The following is a 24,125-nucleotide window of genomic DNA, read 5'->3' as shown; positions in this document are numbered from 1 at the left end:
GTCTGCCGAATGCCGATACTGTAAATGTCAAGCTGTTTTTCACCTGTCAGGTTTGCTCTATCATCCAGTCTGATGATGTCGACCACAAACAATTCGAAATCTCCTGTATAGATAAACGGGCACAGAGGCTGCTAATTCGCCCAACGCATATCCAGCATGGTCGAGCCAGAAGCCGGTATCTTACGCCTTGCAACCGAGTTGCGTCAGATGATTTACGACTACATTATCAGCGCCAAATCAGACCGAACCATCAAGGTGATACTGGATTATTACGGTGATGTTCATTTCGAGAACTGCAAGTTCATTCTGAATCTTATCTGCACTGACACAGTCTTTAGACAAGAAGTGCCCTCCTACTTGTTTGAGCGTTTCACCTTCGTGTTGACAGACAGAAAACGTACCTGCTACCCTATTGTCGAGGCTTTCTCCAAAGCCCTTTCGCCGAAGAATCGCGTCTGTGTACGAAAAATTGTCATACCGTTCTTCACTAACCGAGACTATTTCAATCCCCCACGCCCTAGCCTTCGGAGGGAAGACGCCTTTGATTCACGCGGTTGGGACTCAATGGAAAGTATCAGATTAAGGGGGAAGCAGAAGATGGCACATAAGAGGTTGATCCAGCAGGAGTTAATACAGGAGAAGTTGTTGCGTCAGGGCCTTTCCTCCGCTCTCTTACTACTAAACTCGATGCCGGCTCTGAAGAATCTCGAACTGGGTGTCGACGTCACCGAGGTCATTGGGTATGTCGACAGTGGGACTTTCGACTTGCCTAGCAGTAGTGAGTTCCTCATATGGCTGGCTACAATTCGGTCGTCTGGAACATTCGCTCTTAATCACCCTTTGTCTATAGCGCTGCACTCGATCAAAAGTATGGGGAAGCTTCGACAAGTTGAATTGAAGTTGAAGTGGAGCAACTTTATCTTCGATTCATACAACAGGGCTGGTCATAGATTTCCGCAGGAATGGACGCAGACTGTTAAAGAAGAATTGGAAGGGTTGTTCGAAGACTTCCTACGGCGTGAACCCTGGCCTAAGTAGCCTAGTCAGAGTAGAGATAAGCAGAACCTGATTCTCACTCAGATGGCAGATGGCATGTTTCTGTCTCAGCATGTGTCCATAAGAATTCACTAACGATACACATTCTCAAGGAACCGTTCATCAACCTTGCTTCTTCCCCTCCTCTCTCAACCGCGTTCTAACATCCATCAGCGCCCTTCCCAGCAGATTCTGTCCCCATCTATGCCGATTCCTCTGTGCGTCTCTCTCCGCAAACCCCACGCCCCAAATGCGATCGGAAGGGCTAGCCTCAACCAACTCACGCTCACCAGTAGCTAGCAGCATGCGCCTCAGATTTTCTGCATTATCACTAATGGTGAACTTGTGATATGTACCCTGTGTCACAATCTCTAGTTTACCTAGTTCCTATTCAGCAATCTCTTCTTTCCTTCCTTCCTTCCAGCGGGTGAAAAGAAGCACTTACGTTCATCCCAAATCTTTGCATTCAACCCCCTAACCTGTCGTCCCAAGTCTTTGTGTTCCTTCGGATTCGTAGTCTGTAGCATCTGTTTCGCAATCTTTTCGTCGCCGAAACAACGCGCTTTTTGTACCATCATCCACATTTCTGCTTGTGCGTAGGTTTCGTTGTCGACGGTGAACTTGGACCAGTACCATTGGGAGAGGTAGCCGTGACCATCGTTTGGTTTCCAGAAGAAGACAGGTTTGGTGGAGGGTGTGGCGGAGGTAGGAGAAGAGGCCGAAGAGGAGGAGTTAGGGTGGGGGATTGTTGTTACTGGCATGTTAGAGGGGTGTGGTATCGGGATTCGGTCGGTGTGCGATATTGTACGAGTTATTGTGATTGTGTTGTGATACTCTATTTTTGAGTGATTACAACGGTAAGAGGTTTATACAAGACTCGGTGTATCGTTAATGTGGTAAGTGTTTGACGATATGACTCAACCATGTTCATGCTTTCCTAGGCAACATTGATACCTCAGGCACTAGCCGTGGTTTGAAGGCACTTGCGCCCTTACGCCCTTCTTGAGCGGTGCCACCCAAGGTACCGAAGGTAATTCGTCTCACGCTGAGATCACACATACAGAGGACTGCCGCAAACACCTCACTATCATAGAAGATACCGTCTACCACAAAAAACAACGCTCCAATGTATATGATCATGCTACATGAACCAATTCAGAAAAAAAGGGTATGCGCCATATCTTAATGTTTTCCCCCCTTTCAAAACAAGCGCTACCACACATGCAGCCAGCCCAATCATCAAACAAACTCTCTCCTTCCCTCTCTTTCTCTTCCAACTTGCCCAGACCCAGACAAAAACATTAGTTTATGAAGAAAAAAATCGCGGTCTCGGGGAAATGTAGAAATAATCATGTTTTTGGTGGTGGTGGAAGCATTGAAGTAGAGAGGTGGTGGTGGCGTGAACGAGAAAATAATTTACCCATTCTAAGCCATTCCCTCAATACCCTGCGAAAGTCGATCCTGCATAGCCTTGACCAGCACCGGCGGAACCGACTCATCAGTCGCCCTTATCGTAATGCGGTACATCTGTTCTCATCGTTAGTTTATGCGCCCTTGCTCAAGTACCCAATAACATCATCATCACGTACCTGCGTCTCGAAATTCGGTTCCAACCTCAACAAGCACCCAAATTTGCCCTCACTGCTATGCAGCACCGTGGCTCCCACAATATTCTTAACATTAGGATCCACACCCGTAACGATCCCCCACTTGAACCCCTTGACCACCTTTTGAACAAAGTCGCTATCCATAGTCCTATTCTTGTTTACCAGACCAAAGATACTCTGGTGTTCACGCGGCGCGCCGCCGATTTGCTTCCACCGCTTGAAGAAGTCTTCGGCAGAGAGTTCGGCGCCTTCCATGTACTTGTGTAGGAGGACGGGAAGTTGTAAAGTGAGACCCTGGAGGGCGCCTGCGAGGTACGAGATACGGATCGTAGGTGGGTCGATGAAGACGTTTTTGCATTCGAACATGATTGTTTGTTGGGTCTGGCCTTCGGGAGCGATAGTGGTATCGGGGAGGCCCTTGATATCTGTTTTCAAGGTTTCTGCTGACCGGTTATCGAGCGTGGTTGTGAAGGAGCCCATGGAGAACTGTGACTTGTTCGTAAAGTAGAAGATGAGAGCGCCCAGTTGTCCTCGGTACTCTGTTCGGAGGCCGACTTGTATCTGCTGGTCTTCGTAGAGTACGCCCTCTGGCCGCAGGAGCAGACGGGTGTATCCGACCTCCCAGTCGGGACTCAGATGAGCAGCGCTGGCAAGGTTCGGTGCTTTTGAAGCCTTGTTCATGTCGATGTTGAGATCCAGACCTTCCAAATCGCTTGATATTGCGGTAACGCCGTTGGCGCCATTTGTCGCGCCAGTTTTGGCATCCTTCGGTACAGGCTCTGTGAAGCTTCTCTTGACGCCAGCAGACGTGTTCTGCCTTGCAAGACCAAATTCCTTGAGGTCCGCATTCGCGTCCTTGCCGCCAACCACCCACGTTCGCTTGTCGCTAGTAGTGGCGTGCTTCTGATGTAACCGTGAGAGCAGTGCCGACGTTCGTTCTGGGTAGGGAGGCATCTCGTCGCACACGGTGCGTAGTAGGTCGTCCGTTGGCATGGTGGCGAGGGTGAGATATTCGCATGCTCTTTGTTGAAGTTCGGAATCGAGCGAGTGGCTGTAGGCGCGGAAAGCCTGGAGAAGCTGAGGCTTGATCTCTGGGAACAAGTTCACGTACTTGACGTAGCACGATAGGAGTATCGCCCGTGTAGTTGACGAGCAGCCTCGCATCTTCGCGCTCAACGCCATAAACTGCTCGATTGGGCTACATCCTTTGCTATCCGCGATCAAGTGGCCAAACTCTCCGAGCAGGTATCCGCCAATCTTCACAAGCGTCTCGTGGCAGTCCGACTTGATGTACTGCAGGATGGTTTGCGCAGCGTAAACTTGTAGCTCCTCGTTGTTCGTCGTAATCTGGATGACTCGCTGCCAGACTTCGTCGCTGACGTGGTCTCCAGCCATCGCAATCAGTCGCAGCGAAATATCCACGTACCACTGAACGTCTGTGGCGTACTTCTCTGTCAGAATGGCAATCTTCAACACCATCTCTTCTCTTATCGCGTAGTCGGCGGACTGTAGATATCGCAGGAGTTCGTTCACGATCGCTTGCGCATTCGTCGGGTCGCACATGCTGTATAGCAGGTCCAGACCCTGTCTTCGCACACTGATATCCCTATCTCTTAACGACCCGATAATAATTGCCTGGTGCTTCTTAATAGGATCGAGGTTCTCAGTTCGAGCAGCTAGATGCGTCATGGCCTCCAATCCTAGATATCGCACGTTGGTTTCCCGAGATGCGATGAATTTGCCCAACCGTTGCGATATCTGAACCATCAGGTCTTGCTCTGTGTCGAGGTGTATTACGAGGTTGATAGCTTCGAAGAGGACGGCGTTCTGTGCGTTGTTCTGCTGTACATTCTTCGGCATTTCCAGGGCGGAGTCCATAATCTTTTGGAGCGCTTCGCGAATCAGTTTTCGAATATGGGAGTCCTCTGTTTCTGTCAGCGCATGTCTTTAGCAGTGGGAAGCGACACAAACCAGGTGGTGGGTAATACTGCAGCAGCTTCAGCAGCTTGACCAGTATCCACGGACATGGCACCTTGTAGTAGAAGTAGCCTTCAGCACACTCATTGTCCACGACGATCCGCTTCAGCCTATTCGCAGCTTTGATGTAGCTTCCCTTGTACTGCTCGGTGTTGTCTTGGACGAGTGCGGTAACCAACGAAGTGACCGAAAGCGCAACACCCATGTCGGGGTCGTCCATGAGCGATATTATCCGTTCCGCCCATTCGTGTTGTACGATCGCAGGGTGTTTCCGGTATAGCCGTAGAAGTGTGAGAGCCGCCTTCTTCTTCACAAATGCCTTGGAGGCCCTATCCAACGTCAGCTCGGCCATTGGAAGCGTTCTGTGCCACTCACGGTGATATGAGGAGCCTGTGGACTTCGGCGCTCAGTGCTTCTCCCAGTTCCTTTCCACCCACGTTGGCAATCGCATGTAGCGCCAAGCAGTTGTTGAGCTCATTGTGGTCCAGCAAGTCCTTCCTGATGCTGTTAACGACCAGGTGCAGCAGTTCGTGCTCCTCGTGTAGGAATAGGGTAACGGCGAGATATCCGATCTGCTTCTCCGAGTACTTGGTCGCCGAGATGAGGTTCACCGCTTCGAGATGTCCGAAATCGACGTTCCAACCGAGTATGTATATGTATAGGAGCTGCGAGGGTCAGCAACGGGGCAGGGAGAGCGGTGAGTGGAGTGTATACCTTGCAGACGTATTTCTTCTTTTGATAGCCATTCAGGCCAGCATCTGGAGAGAATCCTGTTAGACCAAATCATGGGGGAAGCGTGTCCGAGAAGTACCTCTGAACTTTTGCCTGCAGCGCTGTTAGCCTTGGGGGACTTTGTGGAACGAGTTGGAGTACCCACCGTATGTTGGCCAATTCCTTGTTGATGCGCTTCTCTTCCAGTTCTCTTGCGCGAGCATTTCTCAGATCAGCGATGAATGAGACCAGTCCTGTCCAGATTTGTAAGCTTCCGTCCCTGGTATCTCGTGGGCATGCCGTCATGTACCTCGCATCGTGGGCACGTTGCCCGACTGCTCCCGGCTGAAGAGGCCTCCACCAGCCCTCGCTGCCATCTTAGACGTGACCGAGGCCGCCATGCTGGTGGTAGTGGTCGTGGTGGGTGGGCGGTTCCCACCTGGTAGATAGCCCGACAATGCGGCGGCGGTAGTGGTGCGCTATGAGGGAATGGCGCGGTACGGGCCTCGAGGCAGGGTTTATGCTGGCGTGCGCGCTGCGGAGCGGAGGTGGATAGTTCGCGAAAGGGGCGCCCGTCAGCGGATTCTAGAGACTGGCTGCAGGCTTAGGGCGCATAAAAGGGCAGGACATGGAATTGGAACGGGCGAGAAAGGCTCATAACACGACCAGAAGCTATTCAGCTGGTTCCCTGAATGCACAGGTGAAGGTGGGTATAAGTGGATGTTCTACACATGGATGCCAAGCAAACAGGGTCTAGCGTGGGTAGCTGCTGCACCGTGCAAAGACAGCATCCATCCTATCTATCCTGCGCATAGCATACACCGGCCGATGCGTCCAGTCCAAGGTAAGACCAGATGGAACACCTCGAGGCATTGCCACGAAAACCTACACATGCGTATATCCGATCGACCGTACCGCTGCGCTTCCCCGAGCCTGACCGCAAGCCATGAACCGATGGAATGCCCTACACATGGAGATTGAGATCATAGGCCAAGGGGGTACAGCCATATGCCGGAGAGATGTCCTAGGAACGCCAAAGTCTCTATCTTTCATAGCGACGCATTGCATGTCTAAGTCCGAAGCCCAGGACAGACGCGTCTCGTCTTGGTCTGCAAACGCGTCCAAGCACTTCTCACACGGCGCCAAAGACATCATGGCACAATTCTGAACTTGAAGATTGTCATTTATTGGTATCAGGTATATCCACTCAGGCCCTTATCAAACGCCAAAAACACCCTCCCATGTCACTTCGGTACCCCCGCGCTTCAAATGCATCATCATCGTACGCCGTCACACATCCACCATTCCTAGCCATTTACTTCTGGGTAGTGAAGTCGGTCTCGAGGTTGGAGGTACCGTTGTTGTCGGCGCGACCGCAGTTGCACGCATCTTCAGTTCGCTTTCCGCAGGCGCATGCTGAGGAGTCGGAGGGAAGCTTGTTCTCAGTAACAGCCTTCTCGCAAGCTAGAAATTGTCAGTACATGTTTAACAACTGGTAGGTGGTAGGTGAAAGACAGTGTTGTGGTAGAGCCGGAAGAAGGCACATAAAGGGAGGCATACTGCATTGAAGAGCGGGCTGCTTTCCACAGGAGCACTTTGCCTCTTGAGCGCACACGCAGGTGCCGTTGTTACGTCCGCAGCAGACCATTTTGATGTTGTAGTGTTGGTGAGTTGGGTTGGTGGTTGGTAAAAGTAAGACGGTTTGTTGGTTTCGTAAGATTGTTTGTAGAGTGATTGAATCGTAGAGTTGAACTGGTAGCTGAATAACAATACATCGACCAGACAGCCCTTCTTTATACCCGTCACTCACTTCTACGACCTATGTCATGGACCCTGGATCCTAGCGGGAGAATCGCGTGAGTGGCTCATCTGGCCAATCAGAGGCCTCTTGATTACGCTGCAGTTACACAGTGAGGCTGGAACGCCACTGCCGCTTATTCACTGCCTTTTGCGTGTCCATTATTTGTTGGAGATCGTTTGAAGGTTATCTGATTGATATGGTTTCGTTGGAAAGTGGTGTGATGGAGTGTTCTAGAGGTTTCAGCCAATATACATTCTTGGCACCATTACAATTACAATACCACGAACACACTTCACGCTTGGAGTGCTATCTTGACCAGGCATTATCGTGAACAAGTGGAGAGTGATTTATTAGAAATATGTAGATACAAAACATGACCATGTCGTAGAAATCATTGCGGTGCCGTATTCGTCCGTTTCATTCCCTTGCCCTTTAACCTTTCCCTCGCCGGCGATTCTTTGACCACCGTACGAGGAGATACCTCTTCAAACTCCTTGACAATCTCTCTCGCCAAGGGGGTCCGTGGACGCTCATCAGTACCATCCCCAACAAACGTAGAGCCCCTAGCCCTACCTGGAAACGTTCCAGGCGAATCTGTAGCTCTCCGTGCCAGCTCCCTGACTCTCCCTGGTGATGCTCCACCGGGACTACCTAGTGTGCTCACATCACCCGAAGATCGACGCCCTTGGTGTTTAGACAGCGATTGCCTAATGCGAGAGTATTGCGTCCATTTGGTCAGCCTGGAAGTCCTTAGTACTTCCCCGACGGCTTCTTGGAGTTCTCTTACCGCATTGTTCTGCAGCGCCTGAAGCAGCACAATCGCGTTTTGGTGGTCTCTGCTAGCCGTTGATGGAGCTTGCTGTGCGAGACCTGCTTCTGTTGCGTTGGCGTGCTCTTTGATCGTCTCAAGTAAGCCACTATCCTCCTTGATCTCTTCAGCGATAGCTGCGGCGCCCTCCAGTGTCTGAGCTAACAAGCCTAGGCCGAGCAGTCCTTCGGATCGCGCTTCGGGGTAGAAGCGCTGTCGGACTAGCTGGGCGATGGGTCGAGCAATCTGAGGTACTTGTAAGATCTGTATTTGTACTGCTTCAACGTCTTTTTCTGCGTTTGGTCGTCCAAGATATCGCAGCATGGCAACGATGGTACGGCCAAGCTCGATCATTGGGTTCTTCATTGTAGTGCTTGGTAAGGGTTTGGCCGGAGCGAGGGCTTGCTCGACGATGTGTGAGAAGATTACAGTGTCGGCTGAGACGTCCGGGTCAATTGCTTCTGTGTCAGGGCCGACGGTCTCGTACATGACTTTCTCGATGTTGTAAAAGTTGCCGGTGACGAGCTTGCATAGCATGGCCGCTGCCTCGCCACGGACCGACGGATCGTCCAGTACGAGCATGCGACAGCATGCTTCCATGAGTCCGGCATCTGCAAGCAAAGCCCTGTTAGCCTCTGGAAACGTGAGATGCCGCATGAAACCTGCTGCGGCATAAAGAAGAGCAGGCTTATTGCTCTTTTTGAGAATCACAATCAGTCGAACATGTAGCTCCATGATCTTGACCATGTCAATGCAAACCTCATCAGACATGGCCAAATTTCCCACCATGACACAAGCGCATATCGTAGATGGGTATGCGCTGTCCCATGGTGCCCGTAGCTTTGCCTCTAGTCTCTCAATGACAGGACTTCTGACATTGAAATTCTGTGCAAAGACATCTGTAGCCGAGGCAGCAGACAGCAACCCTATCAGTTGTGCCAGTAGGAGGACCTGGGCTTCATCTGACGTGACGGTATCGGCGTTCTTGCTGGTTGCGAGTTCCTCGAAAACAGCATCGATGTCTTCTGGCTCGAGTCGCGCCTCAAACTCCAGCATAAGGGTGACGAGCTCGTCGAGCAGTTTTGGTGTTGCTATCCTTTGCTGGAATTCCGGATCTTGGAGGTAATGTACCAGAATAGCCACATATTCCAGATGATGGTCTTCATCGTACTGGAGTGCGACATTCAGCAAGCTCTTGAATGTCTCGAGTGAAACTTCGTCTTTGAACTGGTCGTCTGTCAAGTTGCTCGTGGTCCAGTTGAGCAGGTCCGTGGCATAGTCAAGCGCGGCCTCTGGTATTCTGTCAAGTACTAGGAAGGTGCATATTGTGGCGTCCAGTCTGATGGTGGCCGCCGCAGCTTTGGCGGGTTCTATTCGCATGAGCTGTATATCTGGAGGATCCCGTGGCATTGCTCACCAAAGTCATTGCAAAGATTGAAAAGTACGGCCAATGTGGTCAAGCGTAGCTCTGGCGATGGAAGGCAGCCAGCGATGGCTTGGAGCTCTCTTACGGCGAGCTCCCTGTTGGTATCTTGACTCCAGTCAGACTGTTTGCGTCGTACAAGGGTCTTTCCTAGGATACAGTACCATTATCAGCAACCGAGTTGCCGATGACTCTTAGGTATTGCTTCGCTATGGGATCTTCATGGAGCACGGTAGACAAACCGCGAAGAGCGTAAGCAAGGATTCCGCTGTCTCTGAAGGGCGCCTGCCATCTTTCTATACACTGTCAGCATGGTTGGCTTTGCACAGAAGCGTTACATACTACGACCGCCAACAGCCGTCCCGAACAGCTGCAAGGTCTTCTCTATCGCTTCGTTGTCCCCACTTGATGCAAACGCATCAAGCTTATGCACGTAACCTGTGAGGGCAGCGGTCTGACCTGCAGGGTTCCCTTGGAGTAGGCGCTCCAAAGACGCTATATAGTCGCCAAGCTCCTCATTGGTTAAGGGCATATCGCAAAAGTGTGAAGATGAAGAAAGGCAGTCGCCGCAAAGTTGTGGCAAGGCTCAAGTCTGCATAGTGGCGGGCGAGATCGGGAGGAGGTAAACAGGCTACTCTCAGTCCGGAAGCAGGGCTACAAACAATAGCTACTGGCAGGATCGTGTTTGATTAACTCGATAAAAACTGCAATGGTTCAGCCACTTGTTTTTCTCAAACACGGAAAGACGCGGTGACCTCCTCGGTCCTGCAGCAGCGTCGACCCACCCGCCGCGGTTGGCGTTGCCTTTGTCCGATTCCGTTCTGGACCCCTGGAAACAGATCCCTTGGCAACATTTGAGCCATCTGGCACCCAACACCCAACACCGCACGACGTCAAGCATCACGCCCGAACACCTGCTCCGACCACCGACCCTCGTTTGACCCAGCTCCAACAACCAATTCGCCATCATGACGCGCGCTACCCAGACCATCAGCATTGGCATGCTCCTGACCTCCGTACAGCAGCCCCTTAGCTCTTGACATATCAAGACGTGTATGCTAACATGTGAAAGATCTACCTTTCCCTCTTCCTCCAAGTCGTCCCTCTGCCTCAGAAGATCCAAGAGGAGATTGTTCCTTTCGTAAGTCGCACCTCTGCGTGAATGTCTCGGCCCCACTACCTTCACCACTTACATCACCACCACCATCGTTCCCGGACTCTCGCTAACCAGACGGCAGCTTCCCTTCTGGGCTCTCATCTCCTTCGGCGCATACCTCCTCTTCAAGCTCGGCTGGGGAGTCTTCACCTTCAACGACGTACCCCAAGCGCACGCGGAGCTGATGCAGCAAATAGCAGAGGCGCGGAAAGACCTCCAGGCAAAGGGCGTAGATGTTGGTGAAGACTAGACAAGATAGATTTCCAGGGAGCAACATAATTAGTCTTGGTTTGGAGCACAAGGTGGGGATATCACAGAATCTGTAATGGATGGGTATTTAAACGTTCTACAAATGCTATGCCAGGACAACTTCTAGTCTGGCCAAATTCGAAGCTCATGCTGCCGCAGCGGCTTCCGCCTTCTTTTGTGCCTGCTTCAACTTCTTCTCCGTCCTCATGAACTCTCGAATGCCCACGGGTATGTCGTCGAACAGCTTGTCTTTATCCGCATCATCGAACCCAGTGTCCCAATTCGTTTCACTGCCACCACCATCGTCATCCATACTCGTAGCAACGTGACTCGGCGACTTGTCTCCCGCCACCATACTCCCTGTTCCTTTTCCTTCCTGCCTTTGAGCCTGCATCGCCGCTCTGGCCTGGGCGCTCTTCTCTGCCCACTCTTCCATCTCGTCCCGGTACATGTCCCACACACAATTCACGCAACCGGACATGCAGCAGTTATCCGGTTCTTCGGGTCGTGGGGGGACTAATACACCAGCAATATTTTGAGAGGAGTTCACAATCTCCTGTTTACGTTCCTCCAATGCAGTTGTGGAGCCGAAGATTATACGGGCTTTTGCAAATGTTTCCTCTTTCTGCGTTTTTGGCGGCTCTTTGGGTGGCTCAGGCGTCGTGTGAGATAGTGATTGTACTTCAGACAGTGGTTTCTTTAGCATATCTAGATATTGTTAGTTTTGGTCTTGCGAACAATGTGGATGAGAGTCCAACCTGCATAGAAGCCAGTGATAGGTCTGGCTTGTTCGCCTTCCGGTGCGATGTACCCTTTGAAGCGACGCTGTATCCGATCGCTATTCTGGAGTCCGATCCTTCCTGCCTCTATCGAAGCACGCGGCCTGCGCCATGCTCTCGTGCATGAAGCGCAGAGTCTCTGGCGCAATGCCTGTGGGCCTGAGTATGCGATGTGTTCCATTATCCCAAAGGAATGAGCGAAAGACGAGGCAGTCACAGATACTCCAGTGTGTCTCGTTACGACATGTCGATGTTGGCCACTTTGGTCGAATGCCAATTCGCAAGCTGATTGAAAGTACCGATTGACGGTTCGACGTCATTTTGCGCCGCCGTTCCGAATGTCGGCCAAAGCTGCAGCGAACGCCGACAGGGTAACAACACGCGACGCGTCACATTCACTGTTATCGTCGCATACCCCACCAGCACATATACCAATCTATTCCTACCACGAGCACCCACAGATATCGCGCCGATACTACGACTGCAACTGATCCACCATATGCGAACACGATGAACGAGCCACCGGCGAAGCGGAGGAGGACCATTTCGCCTGACGAACAAACATCAAGCCCTCTGAGGAAGCCTCCTCGACGACCGTCTTTCGCATCGCCTACAAAAGCCAGCCTTGCGCGCAACTACCCGAATCTCCTATCTTCGTCACCTCTCAAAGCATCTCCAAGACGCAACAGGCAAGCGGGGTTGTCAGCCAGACGTGGTCCTCGAGCAAGGGAAGAGACCGATTCGGGACTACCGGGTGATGAAGATGAGCCAAAACTCCCGGGAACCCCGTCTCAGAACGACCGCGAAAATTCAAAGCAGCCACGCCGAGGTATCCTCTTCTCCTCACCAAGCAAGCGAACTCCGCGTGTCAGAGATCCTGTAAAACAGCCTCCACCGACTTCGAGAGCACCAGCAGTACAGCCCGATGATATCACAGGGCCTATAGAGGATGGCCCTGTCGAAGACGTCACTCAGGAAGTGGTACAAGAGAGACAACCTCCAGATCCAGAGATCGAAAGAAGGAAACAAGAGAAGGCACGTCTGCAGCGCGAGGTAGAAGAGTTGGAGGCTCAAGTGTCAAGATGCATTGACGAGGTGGTCAAAGAGCAGCGCCGTGGTCCAGAGGATTCTTTACGGCCTCCAGAGCGCGACAGTTTGAAGTGAGTGTAATGATTTCCTATTGTAGCGAAGCGATGACTGACGCAATACTAGGAAGTTCATATCCGAGATCAGTGGTACTGATACAGAGCCGGAGAAGTCAGCACCAGTATCAAGTCTGCTTTCATCGTTCCTACCATTCGCCGCCCTTTCCGTCCCTCCACCACGTCCGAAACAAGCAGAAAAGCCAGTTCCGTCCCATCGGCCAGTGGAATTAGCAGATCCCTTGCCTTACCTAGAGATGTTTACATCACTCAACTTCTCCACACAACTTAGCCTGCCTCGTAGCAAGATATCTCCGGCGTCGCAGCGCGTTCATCAGAAACACACCATCGATATTGCCGGCCCACAGAAGCTGTTGACGGCCCAGGTTTCGATTACAATCGACGCGTTGGCGCACGAGATTATCGACATGCAGCTGCTTCGGATCTCACCATGGGCCGAGCGTGAATTAGGCACCTACATCCGCGCAAGAGCGCTCGAAAGAGATCTCGGTAATGCCTCCTGGGCCATGGACTCGTACTGGCAAATTGCAAGGAAACGCGCGCAACACTGGCACAAGTGCGAAACCAACTTTGCACATCTACTCGTAGGCCGCTCCGCGGAAGATACCGAGAACACTCAGCCAGTAAAATCCATGACGCGCAAAGACCTAAGCAGGAACTTGGGTCGCGATACCTTGATTCTACAGGACAAACACGTCTTACTGAAGCTCAATTGGCGGATCGGCTTCGATTGGACGGGCGAGGCGGAGTCGGATGTTACTGTAGAAGCCGCGTTTCCTCAGGTGTGGTCGGAAATGGGTGATGGTGCTGCAGCTTTTAAGAAGATACCCCAAACTTTTGCTTCTCTTGTTCGCACAAAGGGTGCTTTTCAGGCTACTAGTGTTATGGTAGCTTTACTGTTTTCTCAGTAGATGGGATGTTTATGACGCATCCTGAAGATATATGGCTTATTCTTGAGAGGGAATTCAATCGTATTCCATATCATTGGCGAGTTCTTTGTATTTGCCATACAACTCATTTGAGAGCGTCTTTGCGTACGTGTAGGTATGCCAAACTGTACCATGGTTGAGCGACTAATTCCTCACCAGTAACACCTCTGACTCCCAGTCGCTAAGTGCGCGCATACTGTGGTTGCCATCCACTTCACTTCATCCTATGGTACTGCAATGGCGCAGAACCGACAAGCCACTTATAAATTCCGCAATGGATACTGTTCTCGCTTTCGTATCTTCCAGCTTTCCATCTTTCCTTAACCTCCGCAACTAATAAACTTTACGAATACCTCCCGGGTCTATCTTCATCGCAACTTTTGTTGTCACAATCACCCACATGTTCTCCAAATCATCTTCATAACTCTCCGTATCACCGCCATGGCTGAACACAAGACCATCCAGAAGCACTTCCCCGCGGCCTTCCGCAGCATGCGCTGCCTCTCCTGTGGCCACTACGCCACCAAAGGCAAGATCTTCCGCAGAATTATCAAAACCATCTCCTCCGAGGCATATCTTGGTGTAAAGACACTTACACTACACTGCAAGTGTCCCGGTTGCGACACCGCGATCATCATCGAATCTGACCGCAAGAACAGGGACTACCGTATTGTAAAGGAGGCGAGATCAGAGCAGCGAACGCACGAAGAGAAAAAGTGAATGCGAAACATACCGTGGCTACTCGTGTCCCATTAAAAGATGCTGAGGATGCTGAGGATGCTGAAGTTGCGCGGGCTGTGTTCAAGGGTGGAAAGAGGAGTTCATCAGGTTCGGAGCCACAAGAGGAATCGTTGGGCGTGGAGTTTTCGGTGTCTAGGCCGGCGAAGAAGGTTAAGAAGGATTTTGCGAAGGCACTTGGCATCAAGGGAAAGATGAATAGTATTCAGTAGCCAGCTGACAGGCGCACATTATGATACACAGAAGACCATCCCGATAGACTACTCTATGAAGACATATTAGAGATTACCACACTTAGAGAATACATATCCTGTTCTGCAAACAGGCCGTCATTAGTAAAGGTTCCAGCTTTTTCTTCCTTGGTTAGTCTAAAGTGCATCTATCGACGTTGACCTAATTGCCTAAACATCGACCTCACATTGTACCCTCCTTCCATCGTGTACCACATACGGTACTTGAGTAGACAAACTTTTCCTGTTTTGCAGCCAAATTTGGGTGGATCCAGGGTTAGAAGACTATTGAGCAGATGATGGCGAACTGATCGTCGACTGATCTTGTGCACGTCGTGTTCGAGTGACTCCATCCAACGCCTTGCCGTCCGTATGCATTGTGTCTGTTCCAAACGACCCATGCTCTTAGAACTGTTCCAATGTGACATCATTGAATTATACTCGCCCTCAACTATCTTGGGAAGAAGCATGAGTAATACCTCTTCCGGTTGCATAGAGTAATCGGGGGTTATTCGAAGTGACGGATGGACCATGCCCGTCGTTCCGAATACTTTGTCCCGCAAATCTGAGCATTCTGTCCCCCGAATCAGGTAATAAATATCCAGCCAGTCCTCACACCTGACGTTCTGCGCACGACGGATTTCAGATATTCGTGTTCGTGCGTTGGACACATCTGAACCTTTAGATAGAGACTCCAGCGTATTCCACGCGTCGGTCACTCTACTCCAACCCGAGTAGAATGTTTCCCATGATAGGATCTTCGAGCCAACGCGTATATTAACGACCTTACCGAGTACTATCTCTTGAGTGACCCACAGTCTTGACCAATATGGATTGCATAGAAGGCGACGCAAACATGGTATATGTGTACTGAATCCCTGATTATCCACACTTAGCTCTAGGTGGGTTCGCAAAGTCGGGCGAACACTCTCACGGACGATCAAATCTACAAGCTCGTTGCTACCTTCGAACTCCGACCCAAGCCAGACCTCGACAGCAGCTACGCTATAGATTTCTGCCATTTGGTTGACCTGGTGGGTCTTTTCGTCGTCCTTTCCTTGATTGATGCAAATTTGATCGATCCAGAACCAGGTTGAGCCACATGTCCGTCTGACTACTAGAAAGTCGTATAGATTTTGCCGAACCGAAAGCCAGCCTCGGCATTCAGGGCTTGCAACAAGTATGTCTTGCGCGGGAAACTCGGGGCCCCAAGTATAAGATAACGCGACGAAACGCAACGTTTCTTTGAAGAACTTGTTGTAGCGAGCCTCACTCCGCCATTCAGAAAGCGGATAGCCCTGAGCTCTAAGTATAGCTTTCTCGTCTTGGTAACTTGTGAGAGCATGAACGTGACCACTGAAGTCGATGTGCTTTATGGTGATCTGAATTGGACTCCCCGGGTCGGAACTCGGATCGATTGTCAGGAGGCGTATCTCCCGGTTCTTGTAATTCAGCGGAGTGTGTGTGAATCGCACGTCGGTAGGTGGCAGCTCCATCGTTATGATGAGACTATGTGTGGATATTCGTTAGGTAAGCTGTCGATGCGCGCAGCCCTTTGAAGCGAATTCTGGAGTCCAGAGTAGGTGTTGATAACTGTCACATGACGCAAAGCATGGCAGTTACCGGGTATATAGGGGGCTCATCCCACCTTAGCTTAGCTCGGTAGACTCAATACATACATCGAACCCCAGTATACAACAATAACTTGCTCTCTTGCTAGACTGATCGTATATTGGGCAGAATCTTTGATGCAAATCGATTTGCGAGATCCGCATCGTGAACGCCGTTGTCGTGTATGACAGACCAAGACAGCTGTGGGTTTGGGCAGCATCGAGGCGGAGTAAACTCATGAGGCTGAAGCCACATGCGGCTGACTTGGCCAGACCCTTGGCCCCGCATTCCCTCTCTCACACTATTGACTGGCTGCATGCCATTAGCAGTGTGCGGAACATCAGAAGACGACCTAGAACTCAGAATACCAGAGCTTCTACACTTTGTAGCCGCAAATTGAGACGACAGAAGCCTCCAGTATTCTTTCATCACACTAGGGACGTGGCTTCTTCAGACTCTCGAGGTTCTTTCCACCCGTATGGAGCCTGTGCGGCTGGCTAGCCCGTCGGGATACCCGCGCTTTAACCAAATCAGACTGACATCTGGAAAAGTGTTCACTCGACATCCTATTTAGGTCGACTTGACTACGAGCTAAGAAGAATATTGTCCCCTTTAGCAGTACCGAAAGATGAATGCCGAAGCTTCAATTATGTGGCGCGGTGAAGAGCTCGCCTACCCTTCATCTGTCAGGGATAGCAACGACTCGAGGACACAGTCTCCAATATCTACTAAGTATTTTCGGCAAGCTCAAGACGGCGTGCCCGTGTGCGGACAAACTGCATCGCTCTATAAGTAAGCCAGTATAACGACGCTCACAAAGGCATCTTTCACTTTACAGCTCTTTAACGAAATTCCTTACCGTTTTTAATCTATTCTCCTCTTTTGTATATCTCTTCACCATGGGCTTCTGGAGCAGTATCGCGGACGCCTTTGCACGCGATGGAAGCGTAACACTCATCTGTGAGAAACTTCCAGTCATTGGATATGTCACCGCAGGTGTTCAGCTTGTAGCAGGCAACCCTGACCATGCGAAGCGCGCTGCTGCTACTGCTACAAACTCCACACTCAAAGTTGGGGGTGCTGCCGTTGGGTTCGCGGTTGGCGGACCCCTTGGTGCCGTAGCTGGTGCTACGGTGGGGTCGATGGCTGGCTTAGGGTGTGAGTATGGGATCAGCACTGCCATCGATGACAAGGATGTGAAAGGAAATGTGGGTGAAGTGAGCCTCAAGAGGATCGTCTTTCCGGAATTGACCGCATAGCGTTTGGGGTTTTCCGAATAAGCTTTCCCTTCTTCTATAAAGTATTGTCTGGAGCCACTGCGATCATACCTGGTGGAGTCGCAGCGATTGGCAGTGCGGGAAAAGAAGCTGCAAAGCAATTCATGGCTCGGCTTCCAAGACAGGTCTCGTCACAAGTGTTTTCACGTACGTCGTCTATCAGGGTCTGTTGGTAATTCCTGCTAATCAAACTCAGTAGCAGGCAGGGCATGTTCAAAGACCAACCTAGACTTGCGACGGGCGATGAACTAGCAAACCCCGAAGACAAGGACCTAGTCAGAGTGATAACACATGGTCAAGAAGAGGTTGCTCAAGAACTACTTAAACCCGTGACCTATCTCAAGACCAAGCTCGCGATCGTCCTTCTCATTGTATGGACTCGTCTTACCGCCGATGATAAAAGAGATCTGAGTGGCATATACCAAAGTATTCAGGATGGTCTGGCTTGTATCAGAGCGAACTGCGAATGGGAAATTATAAATCGATTTATGAATGGGGGGAAATGTGAACAGACAACGAAGAATTTTTCGAACGTCTGGAGGAAAACCTACTAGAAACGGTGGCTCAAAACGCGGGGGAAATGGGAATTGTGCAGAGACGAGAGGTTGGCTATCAGGAGGGCATACTCCGTGTACCTGCTAATTTCTGATACTTGTTTCTGTAAGGAGATACAGACTTCACCGTCGTTCATCGTATACTCTCATGAAGCTGCATTGCGATTATGTACGATAGTGCTCAAGAATGGCGTGCCTGTATTTTATCACCAGCACGTTCATCATAGTGGTTTTGGAATATCGTCTCAAAATATTTATCGTGACACTGCACAGCAGGTATGATCTATAAAAAAACAATCTTACCTGATGTGCCAGCTAAGAATATCATCTATGCTTTATTACGATACTATAGAAGAAAAGGAGATTACGAAACTGGAGCACACATATCAGCAGTCTACGAATATGCGAAGTCGACAGCACTTGCTCGAATTCTTGGGAAGCATGTCTCAAGGTGCTAGGCTGTGGGCGCCGTACATCGGTGACTTTGCTGTACCTAGCAAGGAACAGTACGTGTTGCTCTCATGCTACATTTCCGACATCTTACTCGCTCGCTCAGCTGAGTTGAGGTGGCATGACGAATTCCAGATGATGGACTTTCAGCGCAGGCGAGGCTGCCACCAGCGACAGGGTATTAGTTTGCCTTGTGGATGCGTGACCGTCCACATCATCGGGCGTTTGATACTCAAAAGTTGGTGTTGCGTGTTCGTCGATGTGATCAAAACCTGAAGTATGCATATGGCAGCGGCAACGGTCAAAAAAGCCTCGCGATACACACGCGTCTACCACGAGCGTTTGCGGATCTTGCTCCGATCTTGATTACCACTCCACAAGTGTTGAGTGAATCCACAGTCAACCATGACCACCGTCTCAGAACCATTAAAGATAGTGGTTGCTTAAACTGGTCGCCTGGGGGCCTCGCCCCATCGACGCATTTGCCACAGCGCCTACTTACAGACCACCTACCTGGACCAGCTCTTCCCGCATCCGCAAGGCAGCCATGAACCACTCACCAACTACACGCGCGCTCTATTCATGGCGTTGAGGAATCGAGTGGATATGAAGCTGCAGGAGCCAGTCACGCAACCGCCCGTCCCCTAAACAACGAGGGACCTTTTCTTAGGCCCACCCCCGCAGCGCCGCACAACCGCATCGATGACCTGCAGTAGTTTCTTACCCGTGCCGCTCCCTGGATCTCGAAAAAAAGAAGCCAGAGCCAGACGAGATGTAGACATGATCTTAGTGTTGATGACCCAAGGACCCAGACGGCCTCAGGGCGTAACGCGCACGCGTTGTTGGCGGCGCAATCCTCTTCGTCAGCTGTCCTGCATCATCGACCTCTCCGCGATATGACCGGTAAGGCAGTCAATCAGCCATCGCCATCCACCATCCCAACTTCATGTCGTCAGCTGATAGGATGCGGGATGTGTACTGTAAAGAATGGGTGGGGCAAGGTATTGCTGCACTGCCAAAATATTTTTTGTAATGGTGAGGCTGTTTCATATTATGTTTTGTGCTGATGGGAAATGGGTGGAGCAGCGAGAAGGGAAGCGAGTGGTGAGGCGGAGATGGCCACCGCCGCATTGCCGACTTGAGCGAGGCGGTTGACGAGGATCCCGTGGCTATGTATACACCGCGCAGTCGCCCAGTTAAGCGCGAGGGTTGACCTTGTGTGAGAGCCGGGTATGAGGCTGCTCGCCATTGCTGATGCATGGTGCGCGCTGTAGGAGTGCGAAACATGTGGGTAACGTCAGGCTGGCGCGGGTATTGGGCTTGCATGCGACGGGAGTTGGTGCTGGTGGAAGAAGTGGATAGGTAGAGATGTATTGGGGTCGTCAGGTGACAGTTAGTTATGCGGTGGGCGAAACGTTTGATGTAGAGAGATATGCTGGCTCTATTGGTGAGGCTGTAGTTGCTTCGTGGTGAAGTTTACAGTAAGACTGTGTAAGCAGCTCACGTGCCGACTATCGGATTTTGACGACGTCTTGCGCTTTCCACAAGACACTACATTGCACCTATGCCACTGGGAGACGCATGCCACATTCATAGCGATGTTGAGATGTATGTCACCATGTTCTTCCCGAGTCACCCACCGAGCATCCTACGACAGCTCAACGGAAAGCATGCAAAGACCGAGTGCGAAGCCCGAATGCGCAAGAATTTTCAATCATTGCACCGAACTTGCTCAGGGCACTTGACCACTTCACCATGCATTCTGATGATCCTGCGTCTCGCTGCCGGAGTTCTGCCTTCTAGTCGGACCTAACTGTGGAAAGAGACGGGAGATTACTCGTGGCCGCTGTGATCTGCAGACCCTCAGCGAGGCTCAGATCGAAAAATCCCATCATAATCACGACTAAGCTCAACGCGAGCGGCTGTACTCATCCAGAAAAGCCATGGAACAACACAAGGGAACCGCAAAAGGTCCGAAGTCCCTGCCGATCCAATCTCCTCGCGGGCTGCTCGTCTGTAGAGTTTGGTTCGGTGGTTAGTTGCCGCCGACTAAAGGCTGCTAGGGACGAGTGTTTCGTCCATCTCGATTGCAACCGACGAGTTCAACCAAGATAGGGTCTCACAAGTGACGCGTTAAATTCCACGCAGCGCCAATGAGCCGGGCCCCAGACGGACTCTCCAGATTCCGCTCCAGTGAACTATGGTGGAGAACACGGACGGCTTTAATTCAACGCGTTTCGTGAGACCGCTTGACGAAGGTTCCATTCTGTCGTTATTGCTAGTCGGCCGCGCAGCACATATTGTTGGGACTGACATATTGGCGGGGTGTATTGACGAGTAATCTAAAGATACAGGAGTTCTGGCATGGACTCCGGTTGCTGAGGTATCACTTCAAGAGCAATGTATTGGATGATTTGATGATGTTGGTTGAGATGAAGAACGTTTCTAGAACGGCTGATCAGACCCGGAATTCTCGCTGGTGCTGGGTGGATAGCTACGTCTCTGCTACAGAGCCCACAAAATCTGCGTAGGCATGTGGATGTTGATCAGACCCTTGAGATGCGGTCTCTTCGGAAGTGGGAGTTCTGTAAAGATCTGACCTCAGCATGCTGTATCAGAATAAAGTGATGTACAGGGTCTTGCATCACAGGCCGCCCAGCGTGATGACGTCCTGGGCGGGCATCAGCACTGAAGACGCGCAAGCTAACCCAAGCGATCATCAGCTACTAAACGGCCTGCGTAAACCTTACAAGAAATCGTAAGATGGAATCCACCTGGGGGGCAAACTTGGTGTGTCGGAACGGAACGCCCCAGATGTCTAGTTGTTGTAATGCATGATGATACAGCCATATGACCCTTGGAAAGCTTCCGGAGTCGAGTCCATCCATAGCGACAGCGAAACGTTGATGCCTGCATGCCTGGAGATCGACCAAGGAACCTTGGAGAGTTCGGACCGACTGGGAGCGGTGTATACTATATTTTGCTATACGGCACGCTCGACCAATGGTAATGCAAATCGCCATGAGGCATGAGGTGGCGAATGGCGGTTTGCCGGCACTTGTTAATCGCCAGAGACTGCCATTTTAGTGGAGCCAAACAGAGGCTGGTTTACACGAGGAAAACGAGGCTGTCATGCTGTCATTTGTTGACGACGAAAATCTTTGAGTGACCATAGGATCTGGAATTGACTGGACCTGCGAGTGGGTGAATGATCTTCTACTACGGTCACTGGCGCCGTCTGTTGTTGACTCCAGCCGCAGACGCCACGTCGCAGGATCTGTTAGCCATGTTGACTTCCTCGATGGGCACGACAGATCGATTGGATGTTTCCTTGATCACACAGCTGCCGTTAGAGTTTGAGGGCGCAGGAGGTTGAGATGGCGGGGCAGTTTTAGTTTTGGTGGGTGTCAGAGGTTTAGTTATCGATAAGGCTTATCCTGCAAAGTCCTTACCTGGCATTTGGCGGTGAAAGTGCGACTCTCGACCACCTCCACTGAAACGCTCGAGCTTTGTGGAGAACGCCTGTCCGGCAAGGAAAGCATGCACGATTCTGAATCAGCAGGATCGAGAGCGCGCATGGTGCAGCCTATGGCGGGTCGAACGGATCAAAGCAGACAGCACACGATACCTGGTAGTCACGGATGGGCACTATTGCAAATTGCATGTTGTTGTGCAGCGCGCTCACAACTTTCCAAGACACAAAATATGCGCTCTATGAAGAGATTGCTAGCGGCTTGACAAATTACCGCACACGTCGAGCGGCTGAGCTATCACCCGTAGCCACGTTCGTGGGAACGGTTCCTTCATCTCGAATACCAACAAAGTTTCTGGCCGTGATATTGACCCGCAACCAGCGCAAAGGAACAATTTCGCTCAGGACATGATCTTCGGTCCCTTTCACTCACAGACTCCCGCTCGTAGGTTTAGCCTACGGGAGGCGGACTTGGCTGGTATCTGTGCTTGTGCACGGATGACGCTGGAGAGCAGAAAAAGGATTGAAAGCTGCAGGTGCTTTGCACGGCTATCTCGCTTGTGCTGGGGTCAGCATCGTAATCTGTCACCCATCCCAGCGCCTGCGACTCATATGTGTACAAGATGAGTCGGCTATTCTTCCAACGGGCATGGATACGCGATGAGATACGAGCCGGTAGAACGCTCAGCCTCTCGATCTGGAAGTCTTGGAACATGTTCTATTCGATGGCAGCTGTACGATCGATGAGTGGTAAACGACAGATGAACAAAAGTTCGCCCCAAGGTATTGCGCAATAAGCCACGACATCAACAGCTGAGCGAATAGCCGGTGTGGGTGGAACAGCAAGACAATCGTAGGCGGTGACTGCCAGGTCACAAGGCCATGACTGGATCTAAACAACACGTAGGTCTAAGGGATGACTCGAATGATGATTGGCACAAAAGTACAAAATAATCTCCGCATTAATTGGCTAGGCGGAGCAGTCTCGAAAATTCTGGTGGATGCTGGTGCGCCACTGGCGGGCCCAAATCGACCAGACAAGATTGCCCACGGAGCCGAGCGACAGGGTGTGCTCATGGCGAACGGTTCGGTTAGTCATCGAGGAGAAGCAATATATTGGGCAAGCCAATGATAGGCAGCTACACAAACAGGGCGAAGGCCGGCGCAACAAGGTTGGAGGACGTGGGAATAGACTGGGCCCAATCGGGCATCAAGTGCCATGTGTCATCGCCAACGCTCTTTTGGCGGTCCCAATACTGGAAGCAGCTCGCCCTGGCACACTGCAGCAGTGCAGCAACGGCAATAGAAGAAAATTGAAGGACAAAGAACGATGATCAGAAGCGCCGGAAAACGAAAGACAGGCCCACCAACTCGAAACCCGAAACGTGACCGCGGGTTGGTGACAGGCACTGTGCCGTCCTCTAGACACAACACCGGGTTCAGGCAGACGGGACGAAAGGTCGTCTGGCGGCATGACAGTCAGAGATGCAGAGCAGTGCCGCAGCGTTGCGAGATCGTCGTTTGGACGGGCTGCATTCGTCATGGGCCCTCGGAGCCAGCGAAGACTATCGAACGCCGCCCGTGCGCTCGCGGCTTTTCGAGACGTCGTAAGCCTGGGCAGGCTTTGCAGCGTGTTTAGGGAGGCTAAGCAGCGCTAGGCAAGGAACTGCATAGCTGCGTCTGCTTGGGGCGAGGCGCGGTCGTTTGGGAGGCTTGGTGGGCCCGTCTAATCGGCCGGTGACTTTGTGCTGAGATCAGGGGGCCGCGCTCTGGCAGAGGCTGGGGAGGCAACGAATGAGAGGGTCGAGCTGGGCCAGAATTGCCTTTGACATGTGTCCTCTCACTGCGGGCTGACGAGCGCGTGTGGAGCGAGCAGTGAATGGCCACGGTGGAGCGACAATCGAGGCGCCACACACACAGCGCGCGGGTCCGCTTGCACCGTCTTGCACGTAGCTCTCTGCACTTGTCGCTCTGGTGCCTCGAGGCTGCTGCACTTGTCGCGTCGAGAGCAGGCCTGTGTGTCACCCTCTCGGTGCTGACAGGCGTCTGATTCGCCCCAAGTCACAGCCGCCCGGTGAGCAGCGGAGTCGCAGGCGGCATGATTCAGGTGAATCAAGGACAGGCCCCGGCCGCTCGGTAGCTGCATGACTGTCTT

General features: G+C 51.5%; 8 protein-coding genes across 8 annotated transcripts; 3 read left to right on the top strand and 5 right to left on the bottom strand.

The window, feature by feature from the left end:
• Positions 1 to 1,158: 1,158 nt before the first annotated feature.
• On the bottom strand, positions 1,159 to 1,796 carry J4E82_009177 (uncharacterized protein; the record flags this gene model as incomplete). Its single annotated transcript, XM_051735403.1, has 2 exons — positions 1,159 to 1,415; positions 1,481 to 1,796. 2 exons carry the CDS (start codon positions 1,794 to 1,796, stop codon positions 1,159 to 1,161), a joined length of 573 nt encoding a protein of 190 aa, XP_051584824.1.
• Positions 1,797 to 2,460: 664 nt separating this feature from the next.
• J4E82_009176 (uncharacterized protein) lies at positions 2,461 to 5,731 on the bottom strand (the record flags this gene model as incomplete). Its single annotated transcript, XM_051735402.1, has 8 exons — positions 2,461 to 2,562; positions 2,625 to 4,567; positions 4,614 to 4,948; positions 4,995 to 5,284; positions 5,334 to 5,389; positions 5,431 to 5,444; positions 5,497 to 5,584; positions 5,641 to 5,731. 8 exons carry the CDS (start codon positions 5,729 to 5,731, stop codon positions 2,461 to 2,463), a joined length of 2,919 nt encoding a protein of 972 aa, XP_051584823.1.
• A 914-nt stretch (positions 5,732 to 6,645) lies between these two features.
• J4E82_009175 (uncharacterized protein) lies at positions 6,646 to 6,978 on the bottom strand (the record flags this gene model as incomplete). The annotated part of the gene is made up of 2 exons (XM_051735401.1): positions 6,646 to 6,794; positions 6,891 to 6,978. The coding sequence occupies 2 exons, from the start codon at positions 6,976 to 6,978 to the stop codon at positions 6,646 to 6,648; spliced, it is 237 nt and encodes a 78-aa protein (XP_051584822.1).
• A 544-nt stretch (positions 6,979 to 7,522) lies between these two features.
• Positions 7,523 to 9,894, bottom strand: J4E82_009174 (uncharacterized protein; the record flags this gene model as incomplete). Its single annotated transcript, XM_051735400.1, has 4 exons — positions 7,523 to 9,309; positions 9,357 to 9,470; positions 9,527 to 9,658; positions 9,705 to 9,894. The coding sequence occupies 4 exons, from the start codon at positions 9,892 to 9,894 to the stop codon at positions 7,523 to 7,525; spliced, it is 2,223 nt and encodes a 740-aa protein (XP_051584821.1).
• Positions 9,895 to 10,330: 436 nt separating this feature from the next.
• Positions 10,331 to 10,768, top strand: J4E82_009173 (uncharacterized protein; the record flags this gene model as incomplete). Its single annotated transcript, XM_051735399.1, has 3 exons — positions 10,331 to 10,378; positions 10,435 to 10,503; positions 10,601 to 10,768. The coding sequence occupies 3 exons, from the start codon at positions 10,331 to 10,333 to the stop codon at positions 10,766 to 10,768; spliced, it is 285 nt and encodes a 94-aa protein (XP_051584820.1).
• Positions 10,769 to 10,912: 144 nt separating this feature from the next.
• Positions 10,913 to 11,727, bottom strand: J4E82_009172 (uncharacterized protein; the record flags this gene model as incomplete). The annotated part of the gene is made up of 2 exons (XM_051735398.1): positions 10,913 to 11,475; positions 11,526 to 11,727. 2 exons carry the CDS (start codon positions 11,725 to 11,727, stop codon positions 10,913 to 10,915), a joined length of 765 nt encoding a protein of 254 aa, XP_051584819.1.
• A 329-nt stretch (positions 11,728 to 12,056) lies between these two features.
• J4E82_009171 (uncharacterized protein) lies at positions 12,057 to 13,620 on the top strand (the record flags this gene model as incomplete). The annotated part of the gene is made up of 2 exons (XM_051735397.1): positions 12,057 to 12,706; positions 12,759 to 13,620. 2 exons carry the CDS (start codon positions 12,057 to 12,059, stop codon positions 13,618 to 13,620), a joined length of 1,512 nt encoding a protein of 503 aa, XP_051584818.1.
• A 459-nt stretch (positions 13,621 to 14,079) lies between these two features.
• Positions 14,080 to 14,358, top strand: J4E82_009170 (uncharacterized protein; the record flags this gene model as incomplete). The annotated part of the gene is made up of 1 exon (XM_051735396.1): positions 14,080 to 14,358. The coding sequence occupies one exon, from the start codon at positions 14,080 to 14,082 to the stop codon at positions 14,356 to 14,358; it is 279 nt and encodes a 92-aa protein (XP_051584817.1).
• Between the last annotated feature and the right edge of the window lie 9,767 nt (positions 14,359 to 24,125).

This window comes from Alternaria postmessia, assembly GCF_024291825.1.
Source record: "Alternaria postmessia strain BMP 2775 chromosome Unknown scaffold_84, whole genome shotgun sequence".
NCBI lineage: Eukaryota > Fungi > Ascomycota > Dothideomycetes > Pleosporales > Pleosporaceae > Alternaria > Alternaria postmessia.
This window is presented reverse-complemented; position numbering and strand designations above follow the sequence as displayed.